Source organism: Silurus aristotelis (assembly GCF_946808225.1).
Source record: "Silurus aristotelis genome assembly, chromosome: 14".
Taxonomy (NCBI): Eukaryota; Metazoa; Chordata; class Actinopteri; order Siluriformes; family Siluridae; genus Silurus; species Silurus aristotelis.
In genome coordinates this window covers 28550076-28565921 of record NC_139587.1, presented here as the reverse complement: position 1 = coordinate 28565921, position 15846 = coordinate 28550076, and the positions used below count along the sequence as shown (strand labels likewise).

The following is a 15846-nucleotide window of genomic DNA, read 5'->3' as shown; positions in this document are numbered from 1 at the left end:
AAAGTAGACAGACATGCTTCGGATCTGCAGACACATTTCACTCGCTCTCTCACACACACACACACACACACACACACACACACACACACACACACACACACACACACACAAATAACGAGCCATCAGCATTATAAAGTCATTTTATTTCAAACTTTCCAGCAGAGCGGATTAATGAAAAAAAAGTCGAGTAGGAGTTCAGTCTCAATAAAACTTTTCCAAAAAAAACCACCACAGAGTTCAGTTTCAGTAAACCTTCAAATAAAACATTTCCTCAGTCTAAAATTCACATCCTATAAAATTCCTGTAAGACATTTGACTATGAAAATCTCCTCGTACTTCATCATTCAGAGGAACGTGCAGCGATAACCATTTCCTCTATACATAACGATTTCACACACACACACACACACACACACACACACACTTAATCCCTTAGTGTACCTTTCGGGTCATGGCACCAGATTTCTCCCACATGATCAAAACATTTGTAGTGTTCCTCATTAAAAGTCATAAAAAATGTGAAAGTTTTACAGCAAAGCCACGATAGCACACGATCTGGCCAAAAGTATTGGGACACCTACCTTCCCCAGCTAAACGCGTTCCTTTCCTAAACTGTTAGCATAAACTTGGAGGTACACGGCTGTGTAGGGAGTTTATGGAGTCAAGAGCATGAATCTTTCCCTTCACTTCAACTAGGAGGCCGAAACCTGTTCCAGCATGACGATGCCCCTGTGCACAGAGCAGCTCCATGAAGATCTGCTTACAATGAGTTGGAGTGGAAGATCTCCTGCTCTAGAGCTCCAACCCCATTGAACCCCTTTGGGATGAATGTGAACGCTGACTGCACCTGAGGCCTCCTCACCTTCTCACCTACATCAGCATCTGACTTTACTAACACCATTGTAGCGCAATAAATCCCCATAAAATCTAGAGGAACATCTTCTCAGAAGAGTGGGGGTCATTGCAATCTTATGCTCAGGTGTCCACAAACTTTTGCTCAAAGTGTATTTCCCTTGGTGAAGAAGTGCACACGAGGAAGGAAGGATTGCAATCGATTAAATTGGCCAACCAATGGAAAAGGGGCAGAGGCGGAGCTTCATACAAAATCAATTGAACTAAAAAGGTGAAAGGTCACAGCTCTCCAAACCGGATCACTTGTGAAGATTTGATGTGAAATCGTGATTTTGTAGAAACGATTATCTGCGCAGGCCTTTAAACATCAGAGAAATAAAGATAAACGACCCTCTTCCACTCGCCGTCTGTGCAAAGTCCTGGGTTTTTCTCCCGGATGAAACAACTGATGCTTTTTTTTTGTTTTGTTTTTTTTGCAAATTCGCATTTCTGTAGTAACTAAAAGTCCTTGAGAAGGTTGAGAACGTTGTGCTGCTGAGGTTCTTCTGTAACTACAGGAGTAGTTCAGGCGAACTGTCGCTTACCAACATAGAAATGTGCATTTTTATGTCAAAAGTCAGCCATTTATTACTGTTTCCCAACACACACACACACACACACACACACACACACACACACACACACACACACACACACCAGTGCGAGAGGTCATGTGTGTTCACGTGTCCTCTGCTGTCTCTGGCTCTGAAGTACTGCATCTCCGAGACTTCTCTTAGTGTGTTTATCACACACACACACACACACACACACACACACACACACACACACACACACACACACACACACAGGCTTGCTCTGTAATGTCATCCGGAAACTTGGACACCTGTAAAGAGCAGAAAAAAAAAACGTGAGCTCAAGTGAACAAGCAACAAATCAGTTCAACACGTGTTCATCAAACAAACAAACAAACAAAAATACGTATAGAATTAAAATGAGCTTATTAGTGAAATGATCTGACGTGTATTTATTTTTATTTCTGTGTGTAGAAACGATCAGTTTTTGCTCTTCTACAGTATATTATTAAAGTGTAGGGTGAAGGGATTCTCTGAAGATACGCACATTTACTCCTTTATCTTCTGAAAGTGTGCCTTTGTCATGGTTTGACTTGTGTGTCAGAAAACGTAAATGAAAAAATGAAAGGCCTGAGAGAAACCCGAGCCTCCAGACGGACGGCAGACTTCACTCCGTTAATCCCGTCTCATCACCTACACGCGCTTTTATAGCGTTTCTATTGAAAGCGAATCCGTCTGGAGCGTGCGAGCGCTTTAACCTCCACACCTGCTGCTGCCGTGAGAACGTCCACAGAGGGGGGGTTTAACGTGGAAAAGGAAAACGTTATATGAAAAATATTTAAATGATAAATATATATAGTAAATATATTTAATACCATACAAATGTAAGATTTAACATTTATTCTATTTCTAATGAATGGGTACATTTTTATATAAATAATATAAATATATAAAATATATAAATAAATTGAATATATTTTAACAAATAAAAATTTATTTCAGAATTGAAATTTATTTTTTTTAGTATTGGATTAAAAAGTTGGACCAATTAAATAAATGAATAAACAAATAAATAAGTAAATAAACAACTCTCTAGATTGGACCGTTCCACACGTCCGCCCCAGAACTCGTCTTTATTTGTGTCTCTATTCGGAATTATTTCCCGGTTAAAGCGTCTCAACCAAAAAAACCCCACATCACTAAAGAGGTTAATTGTGGTGAGGTTGCTGGGGCGAGAAATCAGACTGTCACGGTGTAATCCGATCTCTCGGTCACCGTGGATACCGACAGCGTGTTCTGGCCCGGTGTGATGTTCGGAGAAGGAGTCCGGAGTTTTACTCGAGATTCCTGAACGCAAACTCCAGAATTCAGCATTTGTCTCTAAAGAATTATTTATGATTTTAATAAAATTCACTGATATATTTATCATCATCATCATCATCATCATCATCATCATCACACGTCTGATCTCACACACGTCTAATATAGTAAAGGATTTAAATAGTTTAGTGATGTAGAGTGTTACTGATTCTCAGCACCAGCGTGTGGAGTGACTGACACACACACACACACACACACACACACACACACACACACACACACACACACAGCTGAATGTGGAGGGCAGCAGGTGATCTCGCCCACTACTGCTGCAGTTATTAAAATATTAATGTGATGAAAGAGGATTCCAGCTCTGAGTGCTTCTTCTCTTCCATCACTCTGCAGTGCTCTCTCCATTCTTCTTTTCCTCCTCTCCCTCCTTCAGTCTCTCTCTCTCTTCATCCTTCTTTTCCTCCTCTCTCCATTCTTCTTTTCCTCCTCTCCCTCCTTCAGTCTCTCTCTCTCTCTCCATCCTTCTTTTCCTCCTCTCCCTCCTTCACTTTCTCTCCCTCTCCTCTCTCCATCCTTCTTTTCGTCTCTCTCCCTCCCTCCTTCTTTCTCTCTCTGCAGCTGAAACTCACCGCACTGCCGGAGGTTACAGGTATTTATAGAGTAAAGGATGAATGATCACAGCTGTTACAGCAGAACTTATATAACGAGGAAAAGAAAAGGCCTGTCTCAATCTCGTGTGTGTGTGTGTGTGTGTGTGTGTGTGTGTGTGTGTATACTCTGTACACATTAATCATTAATTAATTCACTATTACTATAGAATATTTAGATAATTGATTATTCAGTATAGTTTTTTTAATAAATCGATTAACCGGATTAAAATTTTTTTTTTTATTAGATCTTCTTCCTCCTCCTCCTCCTCCTCCTCCGGCTGCTCACATCAGGGGTCTGGTCTCCACAGTGGATCATCCGTCTCCATACCCCTCGTCCTCTACATCTGCCTCTTTCACACTAAAGATGTTATGCTCATTATAAGTAAAATACCCTGAATTAGTGTTTAATAACGTCTGCGTGTGAACGTGTTGAGTTTAATTCAGACATTCTAAAGCTTTTCGTGGCTGTTTGTTGAGTGTATGAGGGGTTTCACCTTCAACAAACTCACTCATGCCCTGTTTTTCTTTCTGTTCTCCTTCTGAACTATGAGACCCAAACCTGCTCCAACATCACAATGCCTCTGTGCACAAAGCAAGCATGAAGATCTCCTGGGGTAGAGCTGCGACGCTACTGAACCGGACCCCAGACTGCACTCCAGGTGTCCTCACCTACACCAGGACCTGCCTATTAACACCCCTGTGGCTGAATGAATCCACACAAAATCTAGTAGAACATCTTCCCTGAAGAGTGGAGATTATCAGAACAGGAAATGTGGAATGAGATGTTGGAAAAGAAGCACATAAAGATCTGATTGTGAGCTTCTCACAAACTCTTGCTTCCTTTCCCTCACCTCAGACTCTCGACCTGCACGTCCTGCTTCACCTGCGGGTTCCTACTGAAAGTGTTCTGTTGTAGATGAATAGAGGATCCAAGTCATCCATCTGCAGGTATTCAGGTTGAGAAAGAACCATGAACACTGTTTATTTCAGCAGATATTATAAACCTGCTTCAGTGGAGATGGAGTCTTCGTTTATCCTGGTTTCTGAAGTTAAATCAGGGAGGACATCTCACCTGTTCCTGGAGGGAGTCTCTCACAGCTTTGGGAACAGTTCAAATCATCTCTGTATTGGACTGCAGAACGCTCTGAGCCCTCGCAGATCATCAGCGTAATTTAGATAAAGCCTGGATTTAATCTCTGTGCTGATGAGGGAGAAAATGACATAACTTTCGATCCCTCTGTTCCTCAGCGGAGCAAAGATCTCTGCAGAACGTCCTCTGGTAGCCTCAACCACGTCGCACACGTCAGAGGTAAAAGTTCGAGCAAATAATGTGAACTGTTGTGAAACGCTGCTGATGTTTAAATGCTGATTCATTATGTTGCGAAGAGGATGTGAAATCTGGATCTGCAAGAAATCGCAGTTTGTCTCTGGTGATCTGGTGACCTTTTTTTTTTTAGCTCTTAAAAAATTGGATCAATTGTCAATCTGGACGAAGAGAATATTGATTAATATCAGAATTAAAACCTAATCAATAGTAAAGACTGGAAATAAACCACAGCTTTTTCCTTCTCATGTTACAGAATCAGGCAGCGATGATCCAGGCAGCATTGTGTGACCCTGTGCTCCACTTTACAATTCTTCTCAATGAAACCGCTCAAACGAGAGGAACCATTCTCCAGGATGTCCATGCTGAAAGGTTCATCAAAAGATTCTAATTAATAATCGTACGCGATATAAAGCGCATCATTACTCCGTGTACAAACGTGTTACGCACATGAGGGTTCCCGCTGCACTCGTTCTCTATGTATTATTAATATATTAATTACCCCCTGCCTTTAGCGTGCTGGAGCGACTCGCACGTTGTTCACTTCACTGTAACTGAGGCAGAAGGTAATTACGCAGATTTAGCACCGCATCCATAGTCCACAAACTTCACTGCAGATCTCGGATCGATGCTTAAGTGGATCACCAGCTCACTAAGCAGAACGACACATTGATCCCGAGGCGGAGATATCGGAAATCCAGGCTGAGCTTTGAGAAATGTTCATGCCCCCCCTCTCCACATGGTCTCCACATCAACCTTCACAATGGACAGAAGACTCAAACTGCTGACTTCAAAAGGAAGCGTAGCTAGCTCGACAGAAACGCCATTCTCGACCCAAAAAATGGAAATAATTGGGATAGTCCGAGAACAAAAGGTTTAGCTTTGAGAGAGAAAAGTGACGCACCCCCGCGACACGCCGTGTAACTGCTGATCTGACGTTATCGCTGAAATATTCCTACTTTGTGTCAGCATTGCTTAAGTGCAACCAGAACTTCATTTATAATGATTTACGATCCGGGTGCGGAACCGAGTGCACTCAGAGACATTAGCTTCCTGCTGCTGAGTTGCAAAATTCACACCGTTTAGGCCACAGTTATACGACCTTTAAGGGTATAACGTGATAATGACCACTGCGGAAAATAATGCTTTATCATTTAATCGTGTGTTGGGGTTTTTTTTTTTTGCATCAGGCAACCTGAACATATCTGAATTTGTCATCAATAAGGATCTGAACAACATCCTCGTTTACTCTTCATAAATAATTATAGAAAGAATATAATCTAGCGCTCTCCGTACAGCACACAGTCTCACGTGCAAAAACAAATGACGGCAAACTGGAAGCCGGAGAAACTATCGTTACGGATTTTTGCCGATTAGTTCCAGCATGGTAAGGATACAGGGGGCGATCAAAGATACACGTAAAAGCACATTCAGCTAACATAGTAATGGCTAGTTATTCAGGTCAATCATTTGAACCCAGTGCGGTTGAGGCGTCCCAAATATTCAAGTGACGTTTCTTCTGCAATCATTATTCAGTCCTTAATCCAGTCCAAAAATAAATCACTGGAATCTTGTACTTGCTTTTGATCTCCTTAACTGAAAGATGACTTATTTTTACACGTTAGCACAAGCTGTGATTATAAGCATTGGATGTTCGTCACACCACCAGCACACGTTCACAGCAACAGCAGAAGATTTATTTGATCCTTCACACGATCACACATTTAAAAGAAATGAAAAGCCTGAGCCTGCAGTCCACTGGAGGATCGATGTCTGTCCTGGACATCAGTCACTGCACTGCACTTATTACAGCATTTAGAGCTTTAGCATCGTCACTGCAACAGATTTCATGGTGTACACAACAGTATCCTAGGTTACCTTCTGATTTGAGAGTTGTACCCACTGTTCTGCTTCACCACAAGGTCCAGTGCAGGTCCAGAGGAAATTCTACGCTAGACTTGGTTTAAAGACCAACACCACTGTGGGGAACTGACAAAGCCCCGGACTTCCATCAGAACAGCTTTAGTTTGTAAACCACATCATTTGGAAACAGTGATCCCTGAACCCCCTCATTGGGCCACATCCAACTACTAGTTAAAAAAATTATAACTCAACCTGGTCTTCAGGGTACTTTATGACTTGATGCCTTGGTAAAGCAGGTGCTGTCATCAATTTAGCACTGATTGATGGATGGAGTATAAAAATGAAAGCTGTAGCTACTAATCAGGGAGCTGAAATCATTAGCTAGAGGGAGCAATGCACCAACATCAAGACCTCACTAGAGTGCACTTAGAGGTATCTGGGGACCACCTTGTATAAAGCGTTGTTTAAAAACACCCTGAAGTTACATTTACTCAGTGACAGACTACTGAACATCTGAGGAAGAAGGTGGCGTCACAGATTGCTAGCAACATTTCTTTTGCTACACATTAAAGATCCAAACGTTATGGTAAAGGACTTGGTTTTAATCACATCAATAATTAAGATTAAAATAAAAATAATCTTACCGATTTTATTTCCATTCTCCTAATGGTGAGACCACTAGGCAGGCAGATGTTTCCAGGTGCTAACAAACGCAGTAGGAATCAGCGAATAAGGCACTGTAGTGATGCTGTTCCAGCTGTCTGACGTTGGATCGTAGCAGTCCAGTGTCTTACACCGCTGTGTCCCAAAGTACCCCCCGACGACATATAGTTTATTCCCAGAGGCTACAGCATGGCAGCTCATCCTTTTAGACGTCATGTCTCCAACACGCATCCACTGGTTGGTTTCACAGTCGAATCGGTAAGCGAAAGCGGCGGTAAACTCCGTATCGCCACCCATGATGAAAATCTGGCTTCCCAACACGGCGGCTGCGGTGTACCGCCATGGCTGTGGACATTCCGCCGCTATGGTCCATCGGTTCTCCAGAGGATCGTAGCACTGCACTTTTGAAGCCTTGTCCCTGTGGATGGTAGTCCCACCAAAAACAAACAGCTTCAGCTTAGCACTGACTACGGCCGCATTACTGACGCCGTCTCTGAGTGGCGCCATCATGCTCCATTTGTTAGTTAGAGGGTCGTACCGTTCCACTTGTTTTAAAGATACCGAAGGGGACGCAGGAAAGACGCCGGCTATAGCGGTGTGACCTCCGACTACGTAAAGGCTATTTTCCAGTTCCGCTGATCCATGACCGAAGCGTGCAATTAGCATGGGTGCACCTTTGGACCATTCCTCATGGACTGTATCGTAAATCCACACGTCTTTCGACACGCCGTTTTCCGAGCCCCTTCCTCCAGTCACGTAGACCTTGCATCCGATGGCACACGCGCTAAATTCCTTTCTTGGGCTGGGTAAATCCGATTTGGGTATGATTTCTTTCGCTTTATGATCCACTTGGTAAATCTTATCGCACATAAAGGTCTGTCCTCCGAGAATGAGCAACGTGTGACCGGCTTTGCGTGGCCTTGCGCACGGACTGGTGACAACGCCGTCGTTCTGCAGGATCTTCTTCTTGCATTGGATGGCTTCTTCGACGATCTGTCGACTCTGTTTGTCAGACATAACCAGTTCCTCGCAAGCAACAGCCTCGATGAGGCACTCGGAAGGCAAAAGCGCAAGACGGATACCCCGAAGAAGCTCGGGCAGGTAGTCTCTGCGGGTATCTAAATCGGATCGAACCCAGCGCATGACTGCGTTGAACACGATCTGCTCATCCTCTATCTCCAACTCGTCGCTGAGTATAAGGTCTAAAAGTTTGTCCTTGGACAACCCGTAGAAATCTTCATTGTCCCGCACGGCTTCGAAGTGAACCAGACACATCCTCCACGAAAGTTCGTACAGACGCTTGCACTGATGAGCATCGGACAGAAGCATCATACCCAAGCAATTAGACGAGTGAAGGTTCCTTTCGAGGAACTCTGCGGCGGCGTCGCGGATATCATGGAACTGCAGCATGTCTGCAGCTTCGAGAAGGGATTCTGCGTTCTCCTCGTTAATGATGACTCGAGACGAGTACGCAAAGTCCAAAAGCAGCTCCAGAACTTCCGGGTGAACGCTGTCACGAAAGTTCACGTCACTGTCCAGACTTTCACGGAGGCCTCCACTGAACATCGCTTCGAAGTAGCGACTGCATGCCGCCAAAACGGCCCTGTGACATGGAAAGGACCGATCTCCAGCCCATAAGGTCACATCTGTAAACATGCACTGCTTGCGGAGAGTATTAAGGTGAGTCAGTACGCTGTCAGGATGCGAGGGCTTGTGGAACAGCGAGATGTTCATGGAGCCTGTGCTCGTCCTGGACTTGCGGTTTTCATGGACGCTGACGGACATGTTTTCGGAAACCTCCACGGAATCAGCTTCAGCTAAAGGAAACGAGAAGATACAGGTCAGATGGTTTTCTTTCTAAGAAGTTGATTTTGTTCAGCAAGAAGCAAGTTACACGGAAAAACTATTTGAAATCATGACGGGTATCAGAAGACATTATTCCCATTAGGTTTTGCTAATGGGGCTACGATAAAGGGTTCAAAGCATCTCTAGCATTCATTGTAAAATTGTTAGTTTACGACACCGATAGTTGATTGCTGGAATCCATGGTGATAGTTTTTCCGTTGCTGAAGCGGCTGAGAAGGTGATTAAGATTTCATTTATCACATCTTCATGGCGTGTTCTCTTTTAAAGGCTATCAGTTAGTTAATCCAGCCTAGCTATCCACTATTGGTCGCCCTCTAATTTGCTCAGCAAAGAACCAAAAACCTTTTCTAGCCAGTGAAAAATCCTTCATGCAGTTTGTCTCAAGTTTCCCCTGGAACCTGCCTAACAAAACAAGGTAAGAACATGAGCTACATACACTCAAGCAGAGGCACCAAGTGATCTTTCCTACTTCGTCCTAAGCTTTGTTTTTTTGGTCATTATCTCTGTTAACTTGAAAAGATGTTAAATATAAATAAAAACTGAGTGCAAGTAGAAACTAAAAGTAGTAAAGTGAGGAACTGAAGGACCATCAGACCACAAGACAATTGCCTTGTGATAGGAAGAGATTTTTTATAAATTCTATGAACAACGCTGGTGAAACCTGTGCTTTGTCACTTGCTAGGATGATTATCTGCTATTGCCTGGGTCACCATGAGGAGACCAAAGCAGAAGAATAAAGTAAATAAAATCAGGTCTGGGTCCTGCAGTCTGATGAGGTGTTGCTGGTATTAAAATATAAACTTCATCTTTTAACAATTTAGATTACGAAACTTGCTTGTTGCTGAGGAAAAGCAAAAATAACCATGAGCTAGAAATCATTTTACAGAAATCTGATTTTTAGAAACTACTAGCGCCTTTGAGGGAGAATAATCAATTAATGACATCACAATACAATAAAAGATTGTTTTTATAACCGAGAGACGACGAGCGTGGCCTCCTTGTGGTCAGACGTTAAGGAGCCAACAATGAATTAAGAGTTTAATTCTGAGGCCGTGATTCACGTTACATTTACTGAGAGCAGTACAAGGTTTCGGCGTCCAAGCCAAGCTCTTACTCATCCATTCATGCAGCAATTAAAATGAAATAAACGGATAAATAAAATCCAACAAGCTGAAACATACGCTGCAGCGAAACGTGCACATGCGCACCAATAAATGCAGTATACAAATACACGTGTCGCGACAGCTGACTTTTCCACCTCTGTGTAGCAGGACATTTTCCCTTCAGTTGAACTAGAAGACCCAAACCTGTTCCAGCAGGACAATACCCCTGTGCACAAATCCAGCTCCATGAAGATCTGGGCTTTAGTGGTTCATGATGTCATGCATCTGATTATAAAACCTCGAGGCAAACCTGAACTAAACCTTTACAACGGACGTGAACACTGATGATAATCAGAGAATTTAGGGAGGGATGAGGGAAACTGGGTAGTTCAGAAGTTAGGATGTTGGATTTCTGATCAGAAGGTCATGAAGTTGTTAAAGCTCTGGATTACTGACTGGAAGGTCAGGGGTTCAAGCCTGGATACCGCCAAGGTGCCACTCGTGGGGCCCTTGACCAGGGCCCTTAACCCTCAGTGCTCCAGGGATGCTGTATCATGGCTGCTCCTGCACTCTGACTCCAGCTTCCCAACACCACTGGGATATGAGAAGAACGAATTTCATAGTGGGATCAATAAAGTAAAGTAAAGAAAAAAAAATAGATCCTGTCTCCAGCGACTGCCTCACGGGTAGAAATCAGAATTGTAAGAAGCTTTAGAGGAGTCCATCTGCCATATGGTGTTAATGCTAATATTTGTTAAAGGGTTACATCAGAATATCTTTCCAGAATTTTTTTTCAGAGGTGGCTTCCAAATCTGCACGAGTAATCAATCAGTAATCACAGCGTTAAGGTGGCAGATGAGGGAGAAGACAAAGCGAACTATTTTCTCCCAAGCTTTATAGTAGTAACAGTTTCACCGTTCATTACTGAGAATACACACATTAGATCAGAGAGCTGCTGTGTTTCATAGAGCTGAGCGGGATTTCCATTTTGGAAATTGGTAACGCCTTGGATGCAGCTGCTCGACCATGAAAACCCACTTCATGAAGCTCTACGCTCTGTTCTTCAGCTGATCTGAAGGCCACATGAAGTTTGGAGGTCTGTAGCTACTACGTGTCTCCGCATCCGCTGACCTGCTCTGTGGTTTTACGTGTCTGAGTTTCTGTCGTTCTCAATCGCTTCCACTTTGTTCCAACACCACTAACGCTTTACTGTGGAATATTTAGTAGTGAGGAAATTTCACGACTGGACTTATTGCACAGGTGACATCCTGTCACGGTACCACGCTGGAATTCACTGAGCTCCTGAAAGACACACATCCTTTCACTAATGATTGTAGAAGCACCTGCATGTCCAGGTGATGATTTTATACACCTGTAACCATGGAAGTGATTAGAACACCTGAATCTAGTGATCTGGATGGGGGACTGAATACTTTTGGCGGTATAGTGTGTGTGTGTGTGTCGCATTGCTCAGCCCTAATGTTTTACATCCCACACACGAGATAAAGACAAAAACTAAATGTAAGCTTTAGGGATTTTTCTGTGGTGGTGGTGTAACGTGTACAGAGCATGCGAAACGTAGATCTGGCCACGCCCACTTCCGTTTCCTCGTCCAGCAAACAAGCCACCAAAGTCATGATCTGCTACACCATGCAACACCGCAACAACCCTGTTTCCAATTCCGAGCACGGTCTGGATCTATACAGGATTACTCAGCTCCAGCTAAAATATATAAATAATCGTGGCGCTTCAGAGATTTGAAATTCCAATGAGGAACGAGGAGTTAAATATTTTGACACTCCTCCTTTATTTAAAGAACAAGGAGAAAACACTGGAAAGGAAATTTCCTGCAACGAGGAAATGAAGGTGTTAACAACCCGGGAATGTGTGTGTGTGTGTGTGTGTGTGTGTGTGTGTGTGTGTTGCGGTGGTGCAGGCCATGCACGAGGAAAAATCAGCCTCCACTGGTCAGCCGCATAACAGCATGCGGCATGCACGAGGAGATGCAGGGAGGAAAAGCAATGCAGGTTTGGTTTTTGTTTTGGATGCAGGATCGATGAGGGATGGAATTGAGGGGACGGGGATCAGACGTCCGTCTGGGATTTAAAAAAAAAACAACCACTTACAGTGACACAATCTGCTGACCCAAGAGCAGGCCGTGATCTGAGGAGGCGTCTGCATCGAGCCCTCAGACGCAGAAGATCCTTTACACCAGAAACAACACGGCATGAGGTCAGAGACCTTTTCCCAAACACACCCCCAATCCACAAAATAAACGAGTTCCTGTGGAAGTAACTGTAACATCAGATTGCTATGTGCTTCTATTTCATGTCCTTTTCCACATTCAGTCTGCATTTGCTGTTATAACTCATTATAGCAGCAGTAAACGATCACAGACCCAGACTCTCTATTCATCCCTAATCTTTAAACATGTGAACCAGCTGTTGCTATAGAAACGATAACGAATTAATTTAATCCTGCACTTCTGTTCCACAGCATTAATCAATAAACACCTCCTGACCAATCAGCTGAGAGAATGATCCGAGGAGAAATCCAACGAGCTCGTGTAGAAGTTCCTCGGGAGTTCATCCCGTCTCCCACGGCAACGACGCCAAAGTCGACGGACGCGAAACAACCGGCGCCTTTTAACCGAGGAATAAAGCGGCTTCTTGTGGAGAACACTTTCACTGTCAGCACTCCTACACCAGCTTCCTCATGATCCTTTCACTCGGAACGTTGGTATTCCGGAGTGTCTTTACTCCGGGGGCCTGAGAGGGGCAATGACGAGGAAAAACGAGGTGCTTTTACAAAAGTCATGATCGAACCTTGGCAGGGATTTTAAAGTTTAATGGATCAGCGACTGACACGGAGTCCATCTGAACACCGAGAGGAAAAAAACTTCCATTAGCTCAGGAAAAACTCATTAAAGTAAAGAAAAGGAAAAAAAAAAAAAAAAAAGAGAGAAATCAGTGCCAGGAAAAGGAGAGATGCTGGAAATCCAGGAACGAAGAGCCGTTGAAATGAATAAAGAAAATAACAAATAAAATAAAAATATAAATTAATAGTTGCATAAATTTTTTAAAATAAAATAGTAAAATGAATTGTAAATAAATCTAAACACACTGTTCTGAAACTGGAATACGCACTCGGTCAGAACACGTTTTATTCCTCTTACACCACCACAGCGAATCACCTCTTTCTAGATTAGTTTTATCCCTTTATAGTTACATTTAATGCTGTAAAACCTCAGTTTCTGTTTCTCCCTCCTTCAGAATCGACTTTTCCCTCACAGCTACATTACAGCACAGTGAATTTATTTTCTTCTCATATTCCAGCTTGTTCAGAAGCTGTGATACAGCACCCCTAAAGCACAGAGAGCCAAGGGCCTTGCTCAAGGGCCCCCAAGAGTGGCAGATTGGCGATACTGGGATTTAACCCCCCGACCTTCTGATCAGTAACCCAGACCTTAACCACAGAGCTTCCACACCCTTTATTCTCAAGAATCTTTCCCTCAGAAGATTCCACGCCTGATGACCAATCAGAGTCCAGGATTCGTTTCCGAACACTTTCAGACATCAAGGAGGAATTTCATTGGACTTCCGTATTTAAAATGCTCCCGCATAAAGCTCCGCCCCCGAGAATCTAGAGTAGTGTCTTTAAAATGACTGACAGGATGAGTGTCCAATTAGAGCCAAGATTCCTGATGGACAGATTTATTCTTCTTCTATAGAAACAGGACAATAATAAACCTTCACCTGTGGATTTATTGACATCGTTTACATACAGGACTGGTTTTATAATCACACAGATACTGAACCTTTTCATCTTAAAAACTGATCATACAGTTATAGATAACACAATTGTTAAATATTCCTTAAATCTCATTATAATAATATTTTATTTTACTTTTCAAGACCCCCCCACACACACCCACACCCACACACACACACACTAGTGAATGAGTTTAGAGTGAATCACGGCGACTCTCTGCCTCGTTTACACAACAGGTTTATGTTTCTGTCGAGTCTGCAACATTGTGCCGAGGTCTCTCACACACACACACACACACACACACACACACACACACACACACACACACACACACAACAACAAAAAAAATATTTACTCATTAAAGTTAACTGCAGTTTATTTAGATTTTAGTGAACCAGATTTATTTATTTATTTATAATTTTTTCTAATGATTTAAAAAAATATCATCCATCCAAATATAATTAATAAATAAACAAAGAAAATTCTAAGTAAATAAATAAAAAAATAAAAAAAAGTGTACACACTTACAATATACAAAACAAATGAATAAATGTAATTTATTATAAATTAATATAATAATTTTATAAAAATGTGAAAAAAAACCAAAGGAAAAAATATTAACAAAAATGTAGTAAATCATTAATTATTCAAATGAATTATGAAAAAAGTTTGACATTTATTAAATAAAATATATAGATAATTTTTAGAAATTGCGATAAAACATTAATAATAAACAAAATTCAGCTACTAATAAAATGTGATCATTAATTACAAATTAATTAAATATAAATAAATAATTGAATAAAACTAAAGTTGCTGCTCTGTATAATATGTGCTACTTGTGGCTTGACTAATGATTAAACATTGTTACAAACAAAAAATAAATGCCCCAAAAAAACCTCAATTAAACTTAATTAAATCTCTAAATAATATAAAAAATAAAAGATGTATAAAGTGTTTATAAACCGCTCAGACTTTATAGAAGTAAGCTAACGCTACTAGCGTCTAGACCCAGCCGGCTCAATCCCAAACACCTCTGTGCTCCCTACAAAGGGAGCACCAGCTAACGTGTGGAACACAGGCCGCAGTGAGCCCTACAGAGTGCCATCTGAGGGGATTTGAGACACAGCCCAGGGTTTCTCCAGATCAGTGCGTTGGCATGCAGTGAAGTGAAAAGACTTGAATGGAAATAAAGGGAGCGGTTTATAAATCTACAGGACACACCGACAGTCAACACTTTCTAGAGCTTTTACTGACAGTGAGATTTTAATATCGCCGAGAAAAACCCTGTTTGTGTGACGGGACACTGAAGACTGATGAAAGTAGCTGAAGATCTGCGATAGAAGAGAAAAAAGAAAGGATACTCACTCACTCACACGGAGAAACAGGGATCGGTGCGCACCGCTACGTCTGAACCTCTGACAGGAACATCGTGGTTTATTTGCGCCGCTGTGAGCTTCTCTGTGGAACCGCTTCCACCTGCGTGCTTCAGGCGGCGGACAGCGGAGCGAACAAACACCGCGCAACTCTTTATGTCTCCACACAAAACCGGGGCGGGGCTTTTTATTGTGAGCGACGGCGGACTCAGCCAATCAGAGCTCTACTTCCGTGATGCGACTGTGCGCGAGCGACCAGTGGGAATCGAGCACGCGCGAAATGGGCGCGATTTTCTAGCTTACAAAAGCAGCCAATCGATGGCCGGATGGGCGGGGCTTCGAGTCAGAGCGCTGTTTAGCAACAATGATAAAAAAGACACTATCTATCTATCTATCTATCTATCTATCTATCTATCTATCTATCTATCTATCTATCTATCTATCTATCTATCTATCTATCTATCTATCTATCTA

At 42.5% G+C, this 15846-nt stretch overlaps 1 protein-coding gene across 6 annotated transcripts; it reads right to left on the bottom strand.

Moving 5' to 3' along the window:
- Positions 1-122: 122 nt before the first annotated feature.
- Positions 123-15624, bottom strand: enc2 (ectodermal-neural cortex 2). Of its 6 annotated transcripts, none has more exons than XM_083561202.1 (4): positions 15365-15542; positions 12352-12429; positions 7238-9073; positions 123-1735 (listed from the first exon to the last, which is right to left on the bottom strand). In XM_083561202.1, the coding sequence occupies exons 2-3, from the start codon at positions 12404-12406 to the stop codon at positions 7272-7274; spliced, it is 1857 nt and encodes a 618-aa protein (XP_083417328.1). In that variant the 5' UTR covers positions 12407-12429; positions 15365-15542; the 3' UTR covers positions 123-1735; positions 7238-7271. The 6 variants fall into 6 exon arrangements, with proteins under 6 accessions (XP_083417328.1, XP_083417333.1, XP_083417330.1 ...); XM_083561207.1 differs by having other exon boundaries at positions 15369-15540; XM_083561203.1 differs by lacking the exon at positions 123-1735 and adding an exon at positions 2464-2804.
- Between the last annotated feature and the right edge of the window lie 222 nt (positions 15625-15846).

Excerpts from the sequence above, each read along its gene's own strand:
- enc2 (XM_083561202.1), bottom strand. The coding sequence starts at position 12,406 with ATGCAGACGCCTCCTCAGATCACGGCCTGCTCTTGGGTCAGCAGATTG. Across the intron at positions 9,074-12,351 it reads GGTCAGCAGATTGTGTCACT|CTGAAGCTGATTCCGTGGAG; the intron begins GTAAGTGGTTGT and ends CGTTTCCTTTAG.